The sequence below is a fragment of the Lepisma saccharinum genome, chromosome 18 (assembly GCF_977018435.1).
Source record: "Lepisma saccharinum chromosome 18, izLepSacc3.1, whole genome shotgun sequence".
In the NCBI taxonomy this organism is placed as follows: Eukaryota; Metazoa; Arthropoda; class Insecta; order Zygentoma; family Lepismatidae; genus Lepisma; species Lepisma saccharinum.
In genome coordinates, this window is record NC_139246.1 from 34,953,307 (window position 1) to 34,980,644 (window position 27,338).

Consider the following 27,338-nt stretch of genomic DNA (forward strand, 5'->3'; position numbering starts at 1 on the left):
GTCACATACTTGATGATCATGGAAACTTGACTACAGGTTCATTTAACAAATGCACAACTATTTTTCATTTTTTTCAAATCCAAAGGTATGTTGGAAAAGGTGAACGAACCTTTGAAAAAGAACAAAAGGGCACACTTCTAACAACTCAAAAACAATGGTATCGGCTAGTATCGGTGAAAAAATATCAACCAATACCAATACATCAGTATCGGTATCGGCTCAGCCGTAGTTTAAAGTTGCTCACCCAGTACCATATACACGGAGCATGTCACAAATACATACAACCTGTTTTTTCCTCGAATGAATACCCACCCTTCAATGTAAAGCTACTTACTACACACTGGACTTTAATAACTTACCCATTAAGTGCTGCATGAGATTATAGTCTACTCTGAACGGATCTCCGACATTGAACTGCTGGTATTTCGGGCTGTTCAGCAACTGTATCGAGTTGTACTGACCAAAGAGAATTTCATTCAACCACTGCACATTCACAACAGGTTTCTTCCACTCTTTCGCTTTCTTGTACTTCACACCTTCAGGTCTGCAACGAGAACAGTCAACAATCAAACAAGAACTGCAGAAGATTAACATGATAAATGATTGTGGACAATAATTTTTCTCCACAGTTAAATTGAGCTTTTGAACATAAAACATAGCTTATGCCTTGTGCCACCATCAATAATTATAATTCACAGAAGTACTGTATAACTATTTCATTTTTGACGGAAACCGAAACCCGAAATGTACTTCATGATGGATGCAATAAATGCAGTTTAAGCATAACGTACATGAAAGTTCGTATTTCCATTTAATTTCGAAAGCTCATTGCTTTCATTCACACCGTACCCTCGGTGAATGAAGGCAGCGATTTTCACGTAGGTAATACGAAATGTAATCTTAATTTTTCATATTTTTTCAACATATGAGATGCATTTTCCTAACGGTTTTTGTAACGAAATAATGTGAAAATACACTGCATAATGCATAATAAAGTATTAAAACAAGAGTTAGAATTTATTTACTGATTCAACACTGTCAATATTATTCTGCGAGTTATGCAAACCATTGAAAATGATTAATTCCACTATAAATATTTGAGAAGCAAAAATGGACTCCTTTATACAGGAATAAACTCAATACTCTGATAACTAAATAAATGTGCTATTGAAAAGGAAATGTTTATTTTGTGTAATAAGTTTAGTTTTTTTAGAAATAAATTGGGATATTATTCAGCATTTTTACATTGAAATGGCATTTTATATCACTTTTGATCCCAAAATGTGCCTAGTTTTTGTACTGAAATATTGATTTGTTTTCACCATATGTGTCAAATCATTCATTAATATAAAAAAGCATGAAAATAGGTAATAAACAGATATGGACTGCAGTTATTTTCTGGGATATGAATCAGTCTGTCATTGAACATTGGCTGCTTCAGACACAAATTGTTGCAGTAGTGTTCATTCGAATATGTTTCATTCAGGAAAAGCAGCTACTAGAACTGTGATGGTCCAGGGAGAGTCGCCACCCATCTGTGGCAGAACAATACAGCATGATGACTTGGGCCAGACAATGGCAGAACAGAAAATCTTCAGGTCGGAGGAGAAGCATAAGGACATGGGGAAATATGGAGCATGTGCATATTCGACTCCCTTCAGCCACGCAGGGAACAGGAACTGCACCACACCGAGCAACACAACCCAGCACAGCCCAGCCCCCCAAACCACCACCTGGCAGTGCCACCTGACAACAGGAAGCAGAAAGCACAGCAGATGAAGCAAGCCAGGATACACATGCCAGCACTGCCAAACGAGAGAAAGTGCAACTACCACCACCCGGGATCAAATTAATAGGATATAACCATTAAATTGTGCAACGTGGAAATACGAAATTTCATGTAAGTAATTTAAAATAATGTCGATATTCTCGTCCTGCAGCAGCAACAGCGTCACCATTTTTATGGAACGCCCTCACAGCAACAGCACGTTGAGCTTCGCTCCAGCGATCCATGTCCGTGAATGGCGTACATTGGTGATGAAATTAACAATAAGTGTTGCCAACACCATTAGAGAAACACTCTCAACAAAAACACTCACTTTTATGTCACACCCTTTACAAGAACAATTACACTGCCTGCTACAGTACAATTAATACTTCGCTTCGTACTTACTTTCTGGCCACAATTACATGATTGTGTTTACTGAAATATCCAGTATATTTGGCTCCTATTGCTTCAATCATTAGCTTCACTTTCAGTCTTTCTTCATTTTCAAATCCAGAACATGTGATCAGGAGATTCTTGCATGGCTTGTCATCGCTGCAATAAGGAAATCCACTTGTTATTAGCTAAATACACAATATGATGAACATAATACATTTCAAAATTTTACAATGTCCAGTATTACACATTCCATCTTCATGGTCCCAATAGAGAAAAATTTGGAAAATTTCCCATTTTTCCTGCATTTTACGTAGGGTGAAGCCAATACCACTTTCAACCAATAATCTTAAAAATTTCCACCGATACAGATACTTCATAATTGTAGAAACTTGAAGTAGTCAAAATAATTATAGAATAGAATAGAATAGAATGGTCTTTATTTAAGCAGGCATGTTTCGGCCTCGTGGGCCGTTCTTACAACCAACCCTTGTCAAAGATACAATAAATGAATAAAAACATAGAAAAAAAAACCACATTGATCATGATAATACAATAAAGATAATATAAAGATTATACAATAATAAAATGATACATTGAATTGCTAAGTATAAAAAATAAGTAATATGTCTTCAGTATGAATGTGCAAGGGGGGGGGGGGGGTTGGTATGCATTGTGTGATGTATAAGTGCAGGTGCAATTGTTTACATATGAAGGTTAATGTAGTTGTTGGGACAATAGTAAGTTCTTCAGTTGTTTCTTAAAACTCTGATGGCAAATAATGTTAGTCAATGGTGCAGGCAGTTTGTTCCATTCCCTCATCCCTGTAACAATGAAGGACTTGTTATATGTGGCGGTTTTATGTTTGGGGATATTGTGTTTCTTGCGGATATTATGTTCGACCGAAGCATAAGTTTTCATCTTGGAACATAGCAATCTACCAGAGTTTGGTTTAAAATATTCATAATTTCACATGAAATAATGATTTAATCACAAAATTGATGTCTCTCCACAATCTTGTTGCAAAAATAACTAATAAATATGCATAATTTTCAGGATATTTAGATTGTTTTTTATTTCTTCTTTCTTTCTTTCTTTCAGAATCCGTGAGACACACTGTGTCTGTGATTAAATATAAACCGACACTTCGCAATGCCAATACCACTGGCATCATTATAAGTTAAAGCCAAATTTTAAGTTTCCTCAATGTTATCTCCTGAAAAATGTAAAAATAAAGGTTCCACTGTACTTACAACCAAGGTGGATTGATATAAATCAGGTTGATTTAAATCAAGGATTTAAAATCACTTGAAAAAAATAATTTATAGAATAATGTACATATGGATTTTGTAGATATCAGAACCCCTTTTCGTGAAAGTACATTAATCTCGTTATCATTTAATGCCATAATTAGTTGTGCGAATTATTCACTGATTTCAATTCAAAAAGTATTCTAAAATACAAAAACTTTTTGCACTTATGTTTCGTGAGTATCTGGTTTTCCAGAACCCTTCGTGCCACTTTCTCCTCGCTTACTTCCCCTACATTTCACCTACCCGCTTACATCATATTGAACTCGAAGTCGTGTGTTTTTGAGCCTCGCGTCTTTTGAGCCTGAGATGGTTTTACACCATGTTTTTAACAATAACGAAGGCCTTGGAGGTTTTAAAGGGTTTTAGTATGGATTCCAATTTTTCCTATTTGGTCTAGGAATTAATTCGTGCGCCTGGACAAGAGATGGCGTAACAAGCGTATCGTCCCACAGTTCCATGTAGCCACACATGCGTTGAAAACTCCTGTCAGCGCGCATCGTTCGAAGTATAGGGCAGTTGATTGACGCGTCAACAACAGCATTTTGTAGTCAACTGAACATGGCGCAGTTCATGCCAGATAAAGTGTTTTTGCGGGGTGTTCTGCTTCATTACTTTAACATGCAGAAAAGTGATACCGAAAGTCATCCTATTTTGGTGGAAGTGTATGGTGACCATGCGCTAGCTGAGCGAACGTGTCAGAAGTGGTTTGCACGGTTTAGAAGTGGTGATTTCAGCCTGGAAGACCAAGAGCGACCTGGACAGCCAATAAAATTTGAAGACAAAGAATTGAGAGCATTGCTCGATCAGGATTCGTGTCAAACGCAGGAAGAACTTGCAGAAGCATTAGGCGTTGATCAAACAACAGTTTCCAAACACCTCAAAGCCATGGGAATGATTCAAAAGATGTCACATTGGGTTCCACATGAATTGAAAGACAGAGACGTTGAAAGACGAAAAACCATTTGCGAATTGCTGCTTCAAAGACAGAAAAGAAAGGGGTTTTTGCATCGCATTGTTACTGGCGATGAGAAGTGGATCCATTACGAGAACCCGAAACGAAAAAAGGCCTGGGTGAAGCCAGGTGAACCAGTTCCATCACAACCGAAACGAGATATTCACTGTGCTGTGCATATGGTGGGATATGAAAGGTGTGGTGTACTATGAGCTGCTGCAACCGGGTGAAACTATTAATGGAGAAGGTTATCAACGACAATTAATACATTTGAAGCAAGCTCTGGCCAGGAAACGACCAGAATGGGAGAACAGACATGATAAACTTATTTTTCAACATGATAACGCTCGACCACATGTCGCAAAACCAGTAAAAACCTATTTAGAAAATGTTGGATGGGAAGTTTTACCCCACCCGCCGTATTCACCAGACGTTGCTCCTTCGGACTACTACTTGTTCGATTGTATGAATAACGATTTGATTGGACAGCAGTTTACTTCTTCAGAAGATATCGAAAAATGGGTCTCTGACTGGATCGCTTCAAAGGATGAGGACTTCTTTCGCCATGGAATCCTTAACTTGCCTGACAGATGGGCGAAAGTGGTGGCTCGCGAAGGACAATATTTTTCTTAAGGTATTTATGTATTTTGTGTTTGAACTACAGCTTCAATGTGTGCGTAACAACCGCACGAATTAATTCCTAGACCAAATATATTAATAACCAAACCTATATCCTTGTTCCTGGAATTTTGGGAGAAAAGAATTGACGTGGCTCTGGTGTATTTTGGATAGCCTATGTAACTTAAGAACCTGAAGAAGGGAAAAGTTGTTCTCAAAACGTCGTTCATTGGAAAACCAGATACTCACGAAACGTAAGTACAAAAAGTTTTTGTATTTTAGAATACTTTTTGAATGGAAAATCATTTAATGGTGTTTATTAAGCTCTAAGAAAGGAAACAAAATATATTTATGTACTGATGGGGTGAAGCTCATAAAGAAGATGTAATATGTAAACTGTAAACACCCTTAAATTTCTCTTGATTTAAATTTCGATAATTTTTATAGGCAAAAATAGCAAACATTTTGTATAGAATAATGTTCAAAATACTAATTGTGTTAAACAGTAAATAGTGTCATTATCATTAAACTGTAAATAAACATGGCAGCTGATATTTTGCAAATTATCATTAAAAAAATATTTGGGGTTTTAAGTCCACTTTATGCACAGTAAGGCTAATCAGGACTGGACCTACAGTTTAAAGTGAGATCTGAACCACTTTTGCCTCTACCGGGTATCGAACCTGGGACCCCTTGATTGCAAGGCAACGACTACCACTGCACCATCAGGGATGCCCTCAATCATATAGATCCAGAATGTTGTATTTTCACTACAAGAAAAGCTACTGAAATTATTTTAGTTTCATTAACACACTCAATAAACCTTTCCATAGTGAATTCATATATACAGTATCAGAAACAGAAAAATGTATATTTACATATAATTTTTGTTTGCTTTAATCAAACTGTCCAAATATTTTACAGGACCGTTAACCAGAAAAAGCCTTTCTATAAATAAGCATACACTGAAGTGCCAAAAGTCATGGGATACCTACCTACCTAATAACGAGTGGGACCCCCTCGACCACGGCGAAGTGCAGCAATTCGACATGGCAAGGATGCAATAAGTCGCTGGTAGTCCGTTGGAGGGATGTGCAGCCATGCAGTCTCGATTGCCATCCACAGTTCGGTCATTGTTGCAGGTGGAGGATTCTGGGCACGAATAGACCGTTCGATGAGATCCCACATGTGCTCGATAGGGTTCATGTCCAGTGATCTAGGAGGCAAATTCATGCGTTGGAAGTTGCCAGAATGTTCCTCAAACCAGTCACGCATGCAGCCCGGAAACATGGTGCATTGTCATCCTGGAAAATCCCATTGTTGGCAGGGTACATGAAGTCCATAAAGGGTTGGAGATGGTCACCATGCAGCTGAAGATAGCGATGAGTGTTCATTGTCTGGTTCACGAGGACCAGAGGACCCAAACCATGTCAAGTAAACATGCCCCACACCATGACGGAGCCACCACCAGCTTGCACAGTGCCTTGTTGACAACTTGGGTCCATGGCCTCATGGGGTCTCTGGACCCTACCATCCACGCGTACCAATTGGAAACGTGACTCATCCGACCACGCTACATGTTGCCAGTCCTCTAAGTCCAAATGCACGTGTTCCAGAGCAAATGTGCATCGCCGTGGACAGAGGCTAGTAGTGGCACACATGTCGATCTTCAACTGCGATACCCCATGGAAACCAAATTGTGTTGCAACTGACCTCTGAGACAAGTTCCTGGGATGTCCTGCATTGATTCCTGCTGTCAGATCACGCACTGTTTCTTGTCTGTTTGCCCAGACAAGTCTGCCCAGATGTCGCCGGTCACGGTCATTCATCACTCGTGGGTGGCTACTGCATTGTCCCTGATGGGTCGTAATGCCTCCAATGCGATACTCATGGTCCACCCTTGACACTGTGGAGCGAGAAAAGTTCAGTGTCCGGGTGACTTCCGAAATCGCATGCCCCATTCGTCTAGCACCAACTATCATCCTGCACTCAAATGCCGATAATTCCCGTCGGGTTGCCATCACCACGATACACGACGTTTCACTGCACTCACAGAAGTCTACCTGACAACACTGCAACTGCTTCGCGATGTTCGACTGGTTTGCCGAGATGTTACACAGCCATCAACTACTCCCCTCCCGCTATCCCATGACTTTTGGCACTTCAGTGTATATCTATATGTATGGTGCTGAAAACTATAGAAGCAATATTAAGCATGTTAAAAAAAAAAAAAGAGTCATTTAAATTTAAAAAATCATCAAAAATTATTTTTTAAATTAAAAAAAATCATGATTCTTATCCAACGTTCCATGCCCTTACGTGACAACTTGAGCTCTGGGGAAAGTGGAAATTGGAGGGGCCATGTGGTTTTTGTCAACAAAAAAGGCAGACTGGTGCAGCAAAATTCCAATGTTGCTACCTAAAGTTGTAAACAATTATCTGGTCACCCAGTTTAGAAGTAGAGTTGCATAATTTGGCAAAAAGGGTTCCCCATTGTGAATGTTGTTCAAATTTCATGGAGGAAGAAACACAAGCCTCGTTTCCAAAGATATCCACCGATCTCCATGGTGGAGTCCTAAGTACAGTTCCAGGTTTGTATCCCACCCTGGGCAGTCTTGTAAGAGAATCTTACCTTGCAGATAGTACTGTATCATACCTTATAAAGAAGTTGCAAGAAAAATCAATTTTCAATTTGGGGCCATCAATGAAATGATTGCATGATTTTTGTTTTCCTTTTAAAAAGACTGAATCCAATAAAAAGGTGTTGATGGAGAATCCAGATACTGTTGTACTGTGTGCAAAATTCTTGAGACATTTGTGAGTGTCAAAAGACTGGAAGAGGTACGTACGAAACACACACAAATGAACATCATCCGGTGAAAAAAGGATGGCCATGTGACAAAGACATTGTAGGACCTCAACTACAAAGTGGAAAAGGTAAGAGGCTTATAATGGCAACCAGTGACATAGCATAGTTTCCTGTGGCCCTTTGCAAGCAAAATATTCGGAGCCCTTGTTGAGAATATACAGGGAGGTTATTTCAGTCGTTTACCGCCAGCGTGTCGGCCGTTCGGCGGACTCTTCATGCAACAGGTCCCGGCAAATTGCATTACAGGAAGTCCGTAACAGAAACCGCTTGTTTTGTAATGTTTCCACTTTTCACAATTACAGTTACAAATTACAATTGAAATAAGCACGTAACTTGTCGCAAGGATGCTGGAAAAGGTGCCCTTCCAAATACAAATATTTCTGGCACCTTATTTCTGACATCTAATCTTAGATTAGACATCGCTACTTTATCCTCAGTTGTCGCGACAGCGCCGGCAGCTTATCGGGAAGTTGTCAGCCGCGAGACGGCGCTTCATACTGCACGTGTCGGCAGTGATGCCAACCGTAGTGACATGTCCCTACGCATAGGGACTTTTCACTATATTTTGCCCGCGTAGGGACAGATTTTGCCAAATGAGGGAAAACGTAGGTACTTTTTTCAATATTGGAAAATGACATTTTATGGATTAGTTTATCTGGATACTTTAGCGAGGAGGAGAAAAAAGAACTAACTAACAAATCTCCATCAGAATTTTGGAACATGTTATCGGTTACCAAGAACTTTCAAGGCAAGTTATTTTTTGAAAACATTTCCACTCTCGCGAAAATAGTGCTAACATTGCCGCATTCTAACGCGGAAACAGAAAGAATATTTTCAATGTTAAGTGATACAAAAACAAAAAGGGGAAATAAAATGGGACCAAAATTGTTAAAGACTGCAGGAAATACAGCATATATCACCAACCAACATCTATCTCTTCACAGCAGCAGCATGTATGACTTCAAATAACATAATCAACAGTAAACGACTCAACGTTATTCATTAGGGGTGTGCGGGATCCTGAAAAGTCAGGATCGGGAAAAAAATTTCCCGTCCCAATCCCGACTTCGGGAAATGACTTCCCGACTTTTTGGGATCCCGAGCAGTCAGGAAATACCGAATGGTCACTTTAAAAAGTCGTTAATTCTCGACGTTTTCTGCATTGTACGTTTCTGGAACTTATCGGAAATTGTAAGTTTTTATTCTAGAAATGCAAAAACAATCACTTAAAGTGAAAATGACTTGCAGAATTCGAGATTTCCAGTGCTTCGGGAAATTTCGAACATTTCCCATCCTGAAAATTTTCCGACTTGGTCGGGAAATTGCAAATTTTTCAGTCCCGAATGTCGAGATTTAAAAAAAATTACCGTCCCGATCCCATCCCGACCCAAAAAATTCTGTCCCGCACACCTCTATTATTCATTAAGTCAATACCAGACCCTTCTGTAATTTCTATGCTACGTCTTATACTCACGAAATAATTAGTCGTGATGATTTATCTCAAGTTAACATGTTTGGGTGAGGTGAAAAAATTGTTCATTAACGCGTAGAAGTTGTAAAATAAGCTTTTCAATTCTCGCAATGATTCTCCGTATACAAGTATGGTAGCCATATTTGTTGATATGAACAAATTACAATTAGTTACGCTGTCTACAGCATTGCCACACTATTGATTTCATACTTGGAGAGCATGGATTGTGTAAGAATGGTAGAGAACAGTAAAAAAGTTGTTAATGTTGTACAGATTGTTAGGTGGAGTGTGCAGGAGGATGGCCGTGGGCTAATTAATAAACTTATGGATTTCAGTATATTGCCCAAAGAACGTGCTTACATGTGACAGCGACAATTACGATGTAGAAGAACTGATTTGATTACAGGTAAATTTGGCAACAGTACAAAGATCATAAAATTGCAGGATACGAAAATGGCATCTTCAATGATGAATATTTGCCGTTCAAGTGCTACGAAAATAAGATTCTTTTATCGGTTCGTAATCACAATTACCACAAAACCATTCAGGAATAGCCCCACCGACTATTCTAGGTTAGGTTAAGTTAGGTTAGGCAAGGCAAACAATTAAAATTTGGGCTCGAAAAAAACATGCACGGGTAGCCCCACAAACCATTGACAGATAGCCCCACGAACCATTCAGGTAAGGTTAGGTTAGGTTAGGATAGGATAGGCAAACATAGTTAAAATTTGTGGTCGTAGTAATATCAGGAATGTATATTTTGTTTTTTAAGTATTGGAAACAAAATAATGAGCATTCGTGACGATTGCGGACCACTCAATTTCACTTATTTTGCAATTTCTACACGTGACCCCCAAATTTTAACTTCAAATTCGTGATTAGGAGGCCTCAATTAGTGAGTATGCGAAATATTACAAAAATCGGGTAGGGGTCCTGTATTGTAAATTCGCTCCTTCATTAATTGTGGAAGCACCGAGCAGAAAGATTTGGTAAGTAAATGTGTATATTTTATCTTCTGTTTTGCATGCTCATGGGGTGTTGTTTTTTTTAGTCGCTTTACTTGGCGTAGGGACATTTGGTCAGTTGTACAGACATTTTGACTACGTCTGTATGGACATTGCCGAAAAATGGTTAGCAACTCTGTCGGCTACCAGACGTAGTCAGTGTACGTTCATGTTCACTTCTGTTTGCGTTTATCAGTACGCGTGTTGTTTGTTTATACTGTGTTATTGTACTGTGATACTCATGGCCAGTGCTTTATTGTGTGTTAATTGTTATTCATTCATTACTTATGCTGCTAAACAAATATAGTCTTGAACAAAGAGTTTTTATGTACGATAATTACGTGAAAACGAATTCTTGCAGAAAAGTGGTTAGGAAATTACGAGAGACAGGATCTCTTGAACCTAAGAAACGTGTTGTATTGCTGTTGAAGGAGGTCATTTTCAACATCTCTTATAACACAGGAGGTTAGTGATCATCATTATTATTACTTTTAAATATCATTTTATGCTTTCGGTTTGCTTTATGCGCCGGGATGCAGTCTTCCATTTCTGTCAACTGAAGATAAAGTAGCGATGTCTAATCCAAGATTATGTGTCAGAAATAAGGTGCCAAAAATATTTGTATTGGGAGGACACCTTTTCCAGCATCCTTGCGACAAGTTACATGCTTATTTCAATTGTAATTGTAACTGTAATTGCGAAAAGTGGAAACATTACAAAACAAGCAGTTTCTGTTACGGACTTCCTGAACGCAATTTGCCGGGACCTGTTGCATGAAGAGTCCGCTGAACAGCCGACACGCTGGCGGTAAACGACTGAAATAACCTCCCTGTATATGTATATATTAGGAACGGGCCGATATAAATTTTGGCTGATACCGATAAAGTACCGATATAAAATTTACCGATACCAATAACCGATATTCTACCGATCCGATATAAAATTAGAAATGGTCCATGAAGAACCTGAAATGTTCATTGATCTTAATAAAATGTGTGTTTCAAGGTGATTGCAATGCAAAAGAAGTTGAATATTTAGACATTAACTTTTTCAGAAAGTAGGTCATGGAGATTATCCATAAAAATTACAACAAAATGGCAGAATTTTGCACTAAATTATAAGATATTTATCGATATATCGGATCAGTAAAATAATCTGTAATTTTACCGATACACCAATATGCCTATATCGGCCGATACCAATAGAGTACCGATTAATCGGTCCCATCCCTACTATATATATATATATATCGTATCATAGCCCTAATGGCTCGGCACTCGCTCGCTCATATCCCACAAAAGGACTGCACTTGAGGTACAAACCTGACCAGATTAAATAACAAAACGAAATATGTTTTCTAGACCCATAACCATCGTGTCTGAGAATGGCAGACACAAGGGAAGATGTAACTTACCCTGTTCGGGCATCCAGTCTCTCGAACCCCCCCCCCTCTCTCTCTCTCTCTCTCTGCTCTCTTTCACATCACTGCCAGCCCTTTTTGTTCCGTGTTTATTTTGCAATTGCACTACGTTCACCCTGGCAGTGACCAGATATTTACACCTGCTGGAACTCCTTTCTCATCTCTTGAGTTGTGAGACTCATACCTGCACCGACAGACATTCCACGATATATATATATCGAGAATATATAATTTATACAGGGTGTTTCCGAGCTGATGATACAAACTTTCAGGGATGATGGTTTTACTTACGTGAAATTTAAAAGACTTTCGTAATTCCGCGTTGCACAATTTAATGGTTCAATCCTATTAATTTCGAAGATCCACTGTCTTCATTCACAAAAGGGTACGGCGTTTGAAGCGGAGATGGTACCGCGTCAGTACATTGTTTGTTCCCGGGCGGCGGTGGTTGCGATTTTTCCCGTTCGGCAGCACTGGCGCGCGCATCTTGGTTTGCGTCGTCTGCTTCCTGTTGTCCGGTGGCGTTGCTAGTTGGGGGTTGGGGGGTTGGGCCGTGTTGCTCGGTAATGTGCCGTTCCTGTTCCCCGCGTGGCTGGAGGGGGGTCGAGTATGTGTATAGCATCTTTTCTTTTTCAGGTCGGGGATCTTTCTGAGGACAGGGTACCAAGTTGGGTGTGCTTGTCCATTGTCCAGGTTTAGTGCTGGTTTCTGCTGGATGATAGCATGGGTTTCTTTGATGGTGTTTTCTATGACAGAGCCGGTTGGGTGAAGTATGGATATGGAGGAGATGGTTTTGATTGATTGATTGATTGATTTGGTGTTTTAAGTCCACTTTATGCACAGTAAGGCTAATCGGGACTGGACCTACAGTTTAAAGTGGGATCCGAACGACTATGTGCCTCCACCGGGTATCGAACCCGGGACCCCTTGATTACAAGGCGATGACGCTACCACTGCACCATCGGGGAGGCCCTTTCAGGGATGATGGAGAAGGGCACATGTATCAATTTGATATCAGGAACCCTGGTCCGAAAACAACTTAGTCGAAAGTTATAAGCGAAAATCAGTGTATGAAGATGTAATACTTTTTATTACCTGCACAAGTTTCACACGCTGCTACATTCACAACAGTTGTTCCACTTGATTTCTTTTGTGGGGTCATGTGAAAAGTCTTGTGTACGAGACACCTGTAGTAGACTGAAGAAGATCTCCTGGCAAGAATTCTCGCTGCCTGTGACATTGTTCGAACGACCCAGGGGTTGTTCAAACGGGTACGCCAGAACTTTGTGCAATGATGTCATGCCTTCAGAGAAGTTGGGGGATGCCACTTTGAACAACTGTTGTGAATGTAGCAGCTTGTGCAACTTGTACACACAAATTCGAAAGAAACGCCCTCCCTTACGGTTATGCAACCCGTAATTTTATATCATCTAGTTTCGCCTGGTAGAGTAGTTCCCGAGAAGAGCAGTGTTTCCAAACCTATAACTGTAGTGTTTCCAACCCTGTATTGGTAGGTTGGTTGTTGATTTGGTGTTTTAAGTCCACAATACACAGTATGACTAATCGGGACTGGACCTACAGTTTAAAGTGAGATCCGAACCCCTTTGTGCCTCCACCGGGACTCCTTGATTACAAGGCGACGACGATACCATTGCGCCATCCAAGCCTGTATTGCTTCGTAGAAGACGAAACCTTCACGTAAACTTCTTCATTCGTGAATTACATTTGGTTTACAGACTCACATTACAGGACACTCTTTTCCTGTATTGCATGTGTTCTGGAGCATTTATTTTTCATTCTGCGGAGAAAATTCTGTTATTATTTTACATCTTATTTTTCGCAGCTTCTCTACCATTTATTGGCTAATCGCAACAATGAGGATGAATGATGACTCGATGAAATTGATAAGAAGACAGTCATAAAGAAACCATGGGGGCTAGATTCATATTATTATTATTACTAGTATTATCTTTCTTTTTTTACTTTACTTTTGGCTAATTGCAACGATGAGGATTAGTGTATGATAAAATGCATGAAGGAACACTCATAAACAATCATACCCAGGCCGGGACTCCAACCCGGGAATTTCGGCAGCGAGATCAAAAGCCGACGGCTTACCACGCTCGGGCACAGACACGGCCAATTATTATTAGTGATATTGTCTTAAGTAGTGTATTTTTCCACCATATTCTTTCATACAATCATGCAACTGATGAAAATTAAAATGTTAAAATACCTGCCTTCGTTTTTTTTTTAAAGCTTGCAATATAAACCCCTGCTGCACGAAGCCAAATTGTGGGAATACGAAACAGAACCAAGTTAACATATCTTGACAGTGGAAAGTGTTAATACAAAATCTAGAAAAGAGCCATTTAACAGTTGCCTGATTGCTTTTCCATTTGTTGTATGGGAAGAATTGTCTGAAATGTGTGTGTAGTGGCAGGCAAAGGAGAATACAAAGATCGAATAGAGAGGCAACACTGTCACTGTTCTGCACTGCACAGACAACGCGTCTCGTCGAGTGGGCGGGGCACTGTGGGTGCGAGCGAGCTGCTGTTGCTTCTGCAAAAAAGAACACTGACAGACAACTGAATGACGCTCCGCTTAAAATCTAGTCAATCGAGAAAGGATTTTTTGAGGAAGTGAATTGAAATATAAACGCCAGAATTTGGTCTAAGCCTATAATGGTTACTCGCAATAAGAGCGGATCAATTTTTACACGTGGAATTCCGTAATGAAGGAGGCAACAGGCCGCACTCCACACCTTTAGCCTGGTAACACTAATAAATCATCTCATTATATGCGTTCGGTTATGCTGATAGTCATGTTTAATATATTACCTTCAAACAAACAATATCATGGACTCACTCAGAGGCAGAATTCAATTTTAGGCTTTACTTTCCTGAAGATATTTTAGCAATATAATCATTCCGCTCCATTTTCGTATTCTCAATTGAACTCGCACTATTTTTTCCAGAAGTTGAGTCCCACCTCCCTTCTCCCACCTTAAAAATTCTTGGGTGAGAGGCTAAAATTACAGACAATACTTTACGACTCAAAGTGACGTGACCTAGGACGTAGTGAAAAATCACTGGTGCAAAATTCAACGTAATGATGATAAAATGAAGGTAGGAAAATGGATGTGCTAGAAAGTTTTACATACATACATACACACACATAGTTAGTTCCGTGTAGAAGACATTTCTTCACATTTTTCTCACCTTGGCTTCCTTCAATTCACGAAACTGTAAAGCCATGAACTCGTTAAACCCCTATAATCACGGAGTCCCAGGTTCGATTCCTTGTGGAGACACAACTGCCTAGTGGTTCGGATCTCACTTTCAACTGTAGGTCCCACTTCGGGTAGCCTTTCTGAGCATGAAATGGAATTAAAACACGGTAACCCATCACAACACACGCGCAGAGGGCGTTGAACGTCATGACTGACAATTATTACATACATCGAACTTTCAGCGAAGCTGGAATAAGGTCTATTTGCCATGCCAAATAGTGTGAATTTTCAGTCTTCTATACGAAGTGCATGCAAGTTATCTAAAAAAATGCAAATGTGAGGGTGAGTCGAGCTATGTTTCATTCAATAAGATCTTAACTTCAAACATATTTTGCTCTATAGTTGTCGATTTCGAATGGGCATCTAAGACTGGTTGCTTAGTGGACCGGATTTGGAGCAAAATCATGGACTGTCACAGTTCCAATCACACTACAGACATAGCAAAAATTGTTCGCCTGAAGATGAGAGAAGAGGTGATCTCTTGAAATGTCTCGAAATATATAGATAGAATATATGTTCAATCAAAAGGAAAAACAATGGATAATATCCAATTAAGTAGAAACGTTGTTAGAACCGGTGTTCATTCACAGAGCAAAAGGGTTATTGTGACAAAATCCTGTTTCCCTGCTGGCTACTTCCGAGAAGAGGGCTTTGTGAAGTTATCGTTTCTTGCCCAAGCGGTAGGCCTAATTGGTTGATTGACCACGAGTTTCTTCGTAGGTAAACGCGGCAACAGAGGATCACTGCCATAAAGGTGGTTCCTGCGTCGGCTGAAAGACCTACAGGAATTTAAAGAACCATTGTCACTAACTTCAGACAAACATCTAATAATTTCCTTAGGTTTCGAAGCTGATCCGAAGGGACAACAAATACCAAAAAAACGACATGAATTAAATGATCGATTGGTCCGTCCTTCTGTTGATGGATGGCAATTTATATTAACAATAATAATCGTAAGCTTATCATTCAAGAGTCAACAATCAAAGCTAATACGCATCTATAGATCAGAAATTACTAGAGTGTTAAAGTTGTTTTTGTACCTTTTGTTATTTTAAGTCGCTCTTCTGGCACTTTCGGATAATGAGGATGAGTGACGATTAGATTAAATTGATGCCATGATACCAATACTGAAGCTGTGGCTCAAACCCGGAAATTTCGTGGTATCGGAAGTGGACCACTTAACGCGCTTGGCCACCAAAGAGAACCGGCTTTGCGGCCAAGCGCGGTTAGTGGTGGACTAACGATCCAGACACCGAATGTTCCGGGTTCGAGTCCCGCCCGGATCTTTGTCAATTTCTTAATCGTCAGAAATCCCTTCACAATCTAAGACATATCATTTTATCAAAACTTCATTCCCCTCCCCTCCACCTCAAATTTAATACTCAATCTTCCCAACAAAATTTCCATGCCAATTTTAGACTTCCCGCTGATATTGCTCCCTCCAAAAAAGCAATCTAAGACGTAATAGTAATACACAAGACTTGGGATTCCCTGCCCCCCAAATAATTATCAATCCCGCTACCTTAAAATCTCACTAACTTCATTAATCGCCCACCATAATTTCCCTATCAATCTAAGGCCTAATATGTAAGAGTTGGATATCGCCCCCCCCCCCCACCAATATTACTTATTACCCGTAACAATTCCCCTGACAATCTACAAATGACTATTTGTATAACAGCAATGGCTAATTGATGACGTAATTCAACTTGTGCCCTGTTTACTCAGTCAAATTTCCATCACAGTCTGCGCCATAATGCCCCTCCCCCTGGACACCCCTGATTTAGAACTGTGGCAACGTGATAGGTGTAATGTAACTAACAGTTAAGTGTTAGGAATGGGTGCATGTGTGCTGCGCATTTGAATTTCATGTGAATCAAATCTGTCAATAATGTGAATATTAATATTATAGAATATAATATAATGGTTCAGGTGTGCGAAAAAGTAAGCAAGAGCACCAAGGTATCAATAAGAAAGAATTGGAAAGATAAGTTGCATATGGAGATGTGTGTAATTATTAGTTTTGTTCTGGGATGTAGCAAAGAACATCGGTTAAACAGTGCGGAGTTTCAATACTGTGTTCACCCGCCGTTGGATTCAAGCACATCATCTAGTCGACGAGGCAAGGATTCCACGAGCAGATGTTTGGTCTTCTCCTTAAACTCTCCGAAACATCAAACACGTGAGTCAGTAGAGCTTCCGTTGTTCTCAGTTGTCTAGGTTCCCACTCTCTCACCATCAACGCCCAAATGTTTTCGATTGGAAGACTTCGCTGGCCAATCTACTCTTGAAAGCAGATCCCCCGCACAAGAACATGCGGACTATCTCCTCTCTTGGAAATTCCGAAGTGTAAGGCATGATGAAATTATATCGTAAAGGAACATTCGGACCGAAGGGACATGCTGCACGTGGCACATGCCTCTTGAAAACAGCTTATCATTGGTGCATGTAGAGTTTCACGCCCATTCCGGTGCAGAAAGTTTCATTTTATTGGTTCCGTTGCAAGTGACATGCTCAAGGCATAGATACGAGTAAAACTGCTGCAGGATCTCGAACGAAGCACCCACCGGGGCTCGAATTAAAGCCAAAGCGTGGTGGCAAAGGCAATCGTGAAGTTACTGCATCTGAGATTTACGTCAAGCAGGGCCTGTGTGGTGTGTGCAAAGAAACTCACGCTTGCTTTAGGAAATAAGGATACTATTGAATCAATGCAATATAAAAGAGTATATACCGTAAAATATACATTATTATTGACTCATGCATTCCATTAAAAAAATGCATTGTTTTCTTGCACATTTCTGCCCGCAATGAATATAAATGTGTAATCTATTAAATTAAGCAGGTGCATGCAGATTTAAAAATATTGATAAGATGATTCAATTGAATTGAATTGAATTGTTGTTTTTTAAGTCCACTAGTGCACAGAAAGGCTAATTGGGACTGGACCTACAGTTTATAGTGGGTTCCGAACCACTATGTTCCTCCACCGGGTATCGAACCCGGGACCCCTTGATTGAAATGTGACGACTCTACGATTGCGCCATAGGGGAGGCCCTAGTCCTCTTACGGAGATAATTCGTTCGGAGCAATAGAAATGCCCTATCAAAACAATTGGGGAATATTATTTTCAATGTGGATATTCTTCGGAAAATATGTTTCTAACAACAGTTTACCTAAATAGTGGGGACTTGGGGTGAGAGAGAGGGATGGAGTTGGAAGAGAGAGAGAGAGAGAGGAAAAGCACACAATTTTCTGTTCAGTGCGAACCTTTTGGATTGCTTTTTTCCTAGCGCACCAAAAACACAATACGTATAACCCAAATGCAACCCAAACCTTCAATGGCAAAATTGTGAGTCAATCACTCAACTGGAATAAAAAGTACGGATTTAAATCTAGGCCAGAAGATAGTTATTGCGCTACCATGTGCCAAAAAAATCCACTTTGCCCGCGAGAATTGTCATGCCTGAGTGATATGTAGTTTACGTTAGTTGTGAGAGTTGCTTCAATTCCATTGCCTGCCAAGAATAATGATAGCGCTGAAAGCATAAAATACAGAAATGTGCATGTTTGGCGAGCTATGAGAAAAGCAGATCTTTGTGTTTTCTTTTCAAAATTTACTAATTTTATGTCAACTTTTACATATAGCCAATGGCGACAGAGGATGAATGATGCTTCAGGGAAATTGATGAAGATTGAAGAAACAACGAAAAAGAAAAACTCATTATCAGAGGCTAGGACCCAAGAACCCTGGCTACGCAGCATGTTATGATATTTAAGTATATCATGGATTGCTGCTAAATCCATTCCTAGATATTTGTAATGAATGAACCCCCGCCCCCGCTACGAGAAAAAGAAAGACTATAGGATGTGAAACATTCACAATGTAATTGCATTGCTTTACATCGCTCTTGGCTGTATTCCAAATGTAGTAAGAGATCAGCGATAAGTCGGATTTTTTTTTGTGTGTGTGTTTTTTTTATCGCAAGGGCTACCTATTTCATCATTTATAAAGAGTTAACTTCGTCGTTACACTAGCACCAGACACAAATGCATCAATTTCTATTTCGGTTATTTTACATCACTCTTCTGCCTCTTGAGTTAATCGCGATAATACGGATGAATTATCAATTTATAAAATTGTGACGGGACAAACTCAGTGATACATTCAGAGTTTGAATCTGGAACATATGACCTCGCTTCGCTAGAAAGGCTGGCAGAAATGTATCGGAAAAGTGTAGGAGCACCAAGAACCGGTTTCACCCAGCAAAGACAATGAAATCATTTACAGCGACTCGCTGTGGCAGTGTTGCTCTTCACCCCCTCCCCCTCACTCGCAGATAGCATAGCCTTCTCAGCACCCACATGCTGATGGAAGAGTGGAACCACAAACAAAACAACCTGCGCAGACCCACGACTCCTGTGCACCGTACTCCCGCGAGGAGGGGCGGGGGAGAGTGGACCATGCTTCCTTATGGCCCGAGCTGAAGGGAAGAAGGGAGATCTGCGCGGGTACTTTTCGTCCCAAGGATTTTTTTCGTTGTGGTCGATCTATACTTTTTGCTTCAGGCATATTCCGACTGGAAGGTTTCTGGCACCCCTCCCCCCCCCCCACTTCACACCATGGTTAATAAATGAGACCCTTGCACTTTCAAAACTCTTATCGCAAGAAAAAGCTGGCATCAATTTTACACCACCATACAATAAGATTTACACGGGAAACATTTCCTAACATATTTTCTTGATTCGGACTAAGGGCAAATTAAAAATAGTCAAAGAATTAAATTACTGAAAATATGGAAAAGCGCGATACCGAAATCTGTAATGAGTGCGAAGGGAAAATCGAGAAAAGGAAAAAAAAATTAAGTATAAAAGTATTCGAATAACCAGATAAAGAGAGAAAGTTATCACGGCTCGAACAATGCAAATGAAAAAAAACGGGAATACGAATTGAAATATACGACAATCGGAAGTAGGCTGAAGGAAGCAAATTTTAATAAACGTGGAAAGAAAACATAATGAAAGGAGCGCTGGTTCGATTCACGACGGAAGCTCATATTTGTTGTTCGAATCCCACTCTACACTGTATGTCCAGATGCATTTACACTTAAAACAAACTTCGTGGAACTTTTTTCAAATCAGATGTCGCCAAAAATTTAAAAACAAAAAGAATAACTGAAGGAAAAATGCCGAAAGCGTTATTGCAAAATGAAAAAAAAAATCTTCACATATTCGTTCGGAAGTGGTAAAAGAATAATAAAAAACTCAAGCATAAATGTTAATAACACTTGTTATTATTACCAGAGACATTCTCAAAATAAACTTCTTGTCCGTTAAAATGAAATCAAGAGGAAAGCAAGATCTCCACCCGGTTGCGTGAATCTGTGGCTAGATTCAAGAGTTGGAAACACTACGCTTCTCGCGAGCTGCTATTCCTGGCGAAACTAGATGATATTAAATTCCAGGTTGCATAACCGTAAGGGGGGACGTTTCATTCGATTTTGAGTGTACAGGTAATAAAGGTATTACACCTTCATACACCGATTTTCACTTATAACTTTCGACTAAGTCGTTTCCGGACCAGGGTTCCTTATCTGAAATTGATACATGTGCCCTTCTCCATCATCCTTGAAAGTTTGTATCATCAGCCTGGAAACACCCTGTATTTGCATTGATGATGCCAGAGGTGTGGACAGACAGTTTAACCTAATGACTTTCATTATGAATGAAAGGAAGAGGGAAGGAAATGGGGAGAAGAGGGGCTCACAGCAATGCGTATAAAACTAACATGGCTGTAGTAGGTTAGCTTATGGCCAACATTCTTTTGCCAATTAAAACAACATATTGTACATGTACAACTTTGTTGAGAAATGCTCTTGGTTATCAGGCATTATGGTAACATTTATTGGGAATAGCAAGAAATTAGTGTGGTTGCAAACACTGCTTCTCAAGAGTGGAGAACTCATTATGAGAGTTGTTAACCTTTTGAGTCCCAAAGGCCATTTTCACATGTAAGCCTCTCTGTCCCGAGCCGATTTTGAGCAAAATGCAGAGTTTCAATTAAATGAGTGTAGATCGGAGACTAATTGCCCTAGAGAGATGAGTGACATACCGTTGTACGCAGAATGAATCACAGATTCAGAAGATATATAATTTATGCACATTCGGCGTATATATGGAGGGGGGAAAGGGGTGAAATCCCCTGAAAATACTTTTTTTTTAAAAATGGGGTTTCTCCCCCTCCCCCCCCCCCCCGCCCCCCGAAAAAAAGGATATGAAAAGTTCAAAATGCACATATAAATTATCGCTGACATGTAAGGAACACAAAAATATTTGCATTATTATCATATGACCAATGTAACTTGAGTTGTACCCCCAAAAGGAATGGTCGGCACACCACTGATTCAAGCTTCAAAATGCAGTTACATTGAAATGACTATAGCTCAGAAACTAAATGCCCTAGAGATATGAAAGATATACCGTTGTATGGAGAATGAATCACATATTCAGACGATATATAATTTATGCACATTCGGCATACATATGGAGGGTGAAAGGGGGAAAATCCCCTCAAAAATACTTTTCTTAAAAAAAATGGTGTTCCCCCCGCCCCCGAAAAAATGTCAAAATGCAGAATTTATGCAAATTTGGCGTATATATGGAGGGGGAAGATAGAAAACCCCCCAAAAATTATTTTAAAAAATTGTCACTTCACCCAAAAAATGTCCTCGCACTTGGGCACAAAACGACACCTACGCACAACATTCACGAACGAAAAGCTAGAACATAGTGAAAAATGAGCACCAATTCTTGCAGCTGCTTGAAATTCTATTTTTAGACAATGCAGGGTAACCCCTGTTGCAACTTGTGGACACTTGTGCTAAAAAAAACAAAGGTTTCCTTCAGCATGCTACAGATTCAACAACCAGTCTTCCCCCTCTCCCACCCCCTGCACCCTCACTGAAAACTTTCATTTTGACATCGGATACTGATAAACAAGCTTCCTTCGAATGCACTTAACAGGAAGGAGTGAAAGGCATTGCTTTAGAGACGCAAGAGAGAAGTCCCTTTTCCAGAGGCGTGGCGTGCATGTAGCCGCTGTTACCGCAGGTAACACTAAAATATAAAGAATTGAAGAACCTGTCTTAAAATATTATTACGTACATAAACTGGTAATATTGTCGTAAAGTAAACATTGCAGACTGATATTTTTTCTGACACCGGCAAAAGCGAAGAGGAGGACTGATCCGGTACCCTCCACAGGCAACATGAGGGAAGGGCCCTGAGCCCACCAAAGGAACACTTGGCGTAGCGGTAAAGACTGTTATGGCGGGAGGAGGAGGCGGGCTGTTTAGCCGGCGCAGTTGCCGGTGATCCTTACAGGAAACATACCAGTGTTGCCATATTCAATTGACAGAAAAGAGCTAAGTCGCCTAATCGGGTCAATCTTACTCTGAAGGTGTCCAGTCACACTGGGGAACGATGGCGCAGTGTTAGTAGCGTCGCCGCCTTATAATCAAGGGATTCCGGGTTCGATACCCGGTGGAGGCACAAGTGGTTCGGATCGAACTTTAAACTGTCCCGATTAGCATTACTGTTCATGAAGTGACTTAAATCGCCAAATCAAAATTTTAAAAAATCAAATCACACTGGGGCAAAAGCAAACTAGAAAGTGATATTTTGTATTTACACTAAATATCAGCGATTATGAAAGTCCTCTTTGTCCTTCTTCGACATCATGGGCGAGAAGGAGAGGAGAGGGATGGGTATGGTCAAGGAGTCCGCTGTCCTTCTAAAAATGTCAACCTAAAATTCTATATTTCACACATATAATATTATTTCGGTTACAGGAATTTGTGATAATTGTTGATAATACAGATTGACATTGACATACGTTGTCGCAGGAATGCAATAATTTCGGATTGAAGCAATGTTTTTGAGGTGGTAGAACTGTTTTTGGGTGAAAACAATACTTACAAGCATAATTTCCCGATTGTTATCTTAGCACGCTCTGAAGTGTCAGGTGTCGCAGGTTTGAATCCTCAGCAAGAAATGGTTATTTCAATGTTCGTTGTTATTATTTTACTTACATAATTATAAAAATTAATAATTACATACACAAAGAAATAATAATTTTATTTCAATAATTTACCACGCATCGTCATCGTCACGATTATCCTATAAAGCGAAAGCCTTAAAGGTAGCAAAGGACGTAAAATATACGAAATAGTAGTGGTGTCAGAAATGAGATTTCAGTGGATTTAGCGAAACATGGGAGTGGGAGTAGTTAGGAAACAGATGAAGACTACATCTACTCTACATACGTCTTATTTGAAACGAAAAGTTTCACGATTTGGGCAAATCTGGTTTCAAAAGAACTAAGATGGCAACATTAGTAGAACTGGACTTCTTGCAGGTTCCGAAGGAAATATTGGGGAAGGGCCGATGCTGAGAGGGGAGGGGGCAAGGAGGGTGCTTCACGTGTTACAAAAGTAAACAACGGTTTGTGGGAGGGACTGTGCAGTGGGAGTTTTGTGACTGGTGTCTTTCGTCTTTATGTTGTTTTCGGGCATTGTCAATTAATTTATGAAGCTTGCTCCGAGTTCCGAGGTGGCGGGTTCATCCTATCTGGACAGTGTGTATAATCGTGCGATAGAAGATATTTTGAAGCAATCTTTCGGTTCGTTATTTTGCAGAAAACATCGAAATTGTGGCGAAAGGGAGGCCAAAGCCTATTTTGAACGATTTAAAAACCTAGTCGTCTGCTGGATATGACCGACATTTCAATGTTTCGTGGTATAACGACTATCCGTAGTTATGTGGATGTGTGCAGTTTTCTAAACTCTTTTGTTGGCCATGTACTCTATTTTCGGATGAAAAAAAAAACGTGTCGAATTCAGATGTGGATAACATGGACCATGACCATGACACACCCAAAAATTCAAATTCAAAAGAAAAACTTCTCTTTATGACAGCATCATAGAAGTTTTTTGATTTGATTTGATTGATTTTGCTTCGCTTGTGCCACTTTTGGCTAATTTGCGAAGATGGGGATGAGTGATGATATGATTAAATTGATGAATAGACATCACAAACGCCCATGCCCAAGCTAGGTTTCGAAACCGGGATTCCAGCATCATATAACTATTTTCAAAGTCGGATTGATCTGCTCTATAAGTAGCCTTCGATATTTCTGTAAGTATCAAATTACGTATTATTGTGTCAACAACCAATGTTTGCGATTTTACTTTAGTCCTTATGTCAACATTTTTTTTTCTGATTAATAACTTTACCAAAATAGTATTGAATTGCATACGTACCAGATTAATATTATATGAACTACTTGGAAGACATTGGGGGGGGGGGGGGCATGAGGTGGGGAGGCGCCCAAGTCTCCCTTAAATGTCCTACTGATAACCGGTAACACTTTTAAAAATCCACGCCACGCCACTGCCCTTTTCCCACCTTTCCCCCTCCATTTTCATGAAGACAAAAAAAAAATGCAAAAAAACATTTCTGTTAAATACATGTGTTAGGAACAATATAAAAAAAATCTAAATTCTAGCCAAAAATAGACAAGTTATAACGTAAAAACTACGACCTTGACACAGCGTCTCGATCGAGATGCTTGGGACCATGAGGGTTACGTTTGGGTATCTCGATTGAGACACTTGGGACACATAAGGTTAATGTGTTCAAGGTCAACTCAAATACTTTATCCCCAAAGCTCACAATGTTGTACAAGGCCTAGAGCTTATTAAGTCAATGTACTGACATAGCAGTTAGCACATCGTGCTATGAAGCCAGGTGTCCCGGGTTCGAATTCCCAGCCTGGGAATTACTTTGCACAAAAAGCAAAGTAAAATAAAGCATATTGATCAATCCTTCTGCTGTGTACCCATGCATACTTGCCTGAAAGGTACTGGAAAATGGAGTGCCTGCCATGGCGGTAGAACTTGGTGCTTTAAGATCACATCATTCAACCAGAAAGCGGTAATGCATCTCTTACCATCTCGTAGAGCCTGTTTGAATACAAAAAAAAATAACCATTAAAATACATACTACGGATGTAATACTATGAAGTTTTTGTCAATACTGATAAATAGAGTGCAAGAGTTTTGCCTACTTCCATTTTCTATTATGATGTAATGTGTATTGAGCCAATACCCCAAAATTGAAATAATTGAAAGAAGTTTAAAATATCGATAATTTTTAAAATATAATTTCTAACAAACTCAATCTATTACAGTTTTATCTTGACATATTCATAATTTCCCATTAGATAATTATATAATAATTAATAATAATTGTAATACATAATATACAGGGTGAGTCAAAAGTCAGGAACCATAGGACTAATGTGTTTCGGCTGCCGAGATGGTGCTGACCAAAGACGAGCATGTGGAAGTAGTACTGCTGGCTGGCGGTTCCGGTGAAAAAGACGTTGCTACACACATTAGTCCCATGGTTCTTGACTTTTGACTCACCCTGTATATATAATATATAATTATATATATAATAATTACAAAATCCTTTTCTCCTCACAATGATGCTACCAAAATAATGAAAATTATACATTTTGCATGATTTCCCCGAGATGAAATTTTGGGTGAGTAAGTTGGTGTTTTATGCCCACTTCATGCACAGTAAGGCTAATCGGGACTGGATCTACAGTTTAAAGTGGGATCCGAACCACTATGTTCCTCCACTGGGAATTGAACCCACGACCCCTTGATTACAAGGCAATGATGCCATCAGGGAGGCTAGATGAAATTTTGGCCGATACCGAGAAAGTACCGATATAAAATTTACCGATATCGATAACCAATATTCTACAGATCCGATATAAAATTCCACACGACCCTTGCAGAACTTGAATGGGCCATTCACCTCTGTAATAAATTCAATTTACCAGATGAATACAATGCCAAAAAAGCTGCATATTTAGACATTTACTTTTAAGAAGTAGGCAATGAAGATTCTATGTTTATAATATCCACGAAAATTATAACACAATTGCAGAATATTGCACTAAATACAATAAACTTATTGATATATCAAATCAGTAAAATTATCAGTAACATTACCAATAAACAGATATTCCTATATCACTACGGACGATACCGATATAGTACCAATTAATCTGTCCCATTCCTCTGTTAGACCCTACAAAATTCTCAGGCTCTGGATGGAAAAGTATCGGTCAGTATCAGTGATTAAATTTGAACCAAAATATTCAGGTATCGATACCACTGGCATCAGTATCAGATCAGCCCTACTTTAATTATTTAAATTCATTTCATGTTAAGAAGGGGCATGCATATTTCGTTTTTGATGAAAATACGAAATGTGAAATAACACAAAGTAAAAGTAAAGTGCTCCCCTGTGCTATGCACCATACCATGAAGGCGTATAGGGAGTGTGGTGTTAGGGGTTGTGTATATGTCATATATCATCACAAACTGCTGTATTAGGCATGTAAGCTGTTTTTCAGCAGTAAAATCAAATAAATAAATAAATGTATAAAAATTCTGGCAACGACATAAATGTTCATTTTGTGTAGTAAGTGCAGTTTCTGAATTAAATGTGGGATTATATTCACATTTTTTTAAAACTAAAATGTTATTTTATTTACCGCTTTTTAACTGCTATAACAGCAAAATTTTATTTTATTTACCGCTTTTGAATCGAAATTGACTTGGTTTTTGTAACGAAATTTTGTTTTTTTATTTAGTAAAAATATGTGCCTCTACTGATAATAATGCATTTCTGTAGTGTATATAAATGCCTATTCTTAGGTTTAGTCCCCAAAAATGCCTTACTTCTCTCTTTGGATACTTTTAATACCCTGGCTCACAAAGTTACACTGTATTTTTTTTTCCAGTGCCCTTTCGATAATTTCATCTTACCACAATTCATCACACTGTCATGATCAGACAAAAGTAACACAAGAATAAGGAAAATACGAGGGGGTATCAAAAAGTTTTGCCTGTTGAGGTATAATTTGTTTAATAATGGAAAGATTGAAACAATGAACACACATATAGTTTGCCTGTAGTGTCCTCTACTCAGTTATCCTTACACATAGTTCCCATCACGTTCGATGCATTTCAGCGAGCGTTTTATCCAGCCCTCAAAACCAGGTTGGAAAAATTCCACAGAACACTCCCTGCCTCACCGTTTCAAAGCTGTTTTAACCCCTGTAGGTCCTCGAATCTCATGCTACGAAGCACAGATGTAG

At 39.5% G+C, this 27,338-nt stretch overlaps 1 protein-coding gene across 6 annotated transcripts in view; it reads right to left on the bottom strand.

Moving 5' to 3' along the window:
• Positions 1–27,338, bottom strand: part of LOC146002520 (uncharacterized) — a 112,672-nt gene that overhangs the window by 20,036 nt on the left and 65,298 nt on the right. For all 6 annotated transcript variants that reach the window (XM_083140420.1, XM_083140424.1, XM_083140419.1 and 3 more), the window contains exons 10-12: positions 25,010–25,119; positions 2,174–2,320; positions 360–544 (exon numbers count right to left, since the gene is read on the bottom strand). In XM_083140420.1, coding sequence (XP_082996546.1) covers positions 360–544; positions 2,174–2,320; positions 25,010–25,119 — 442 coding nt within the window. The remainder of the gene's footprint in view (positions 1–359; positions 545–2,173; positions 2,321–25,009; positions 25,120–27,338) is intronic.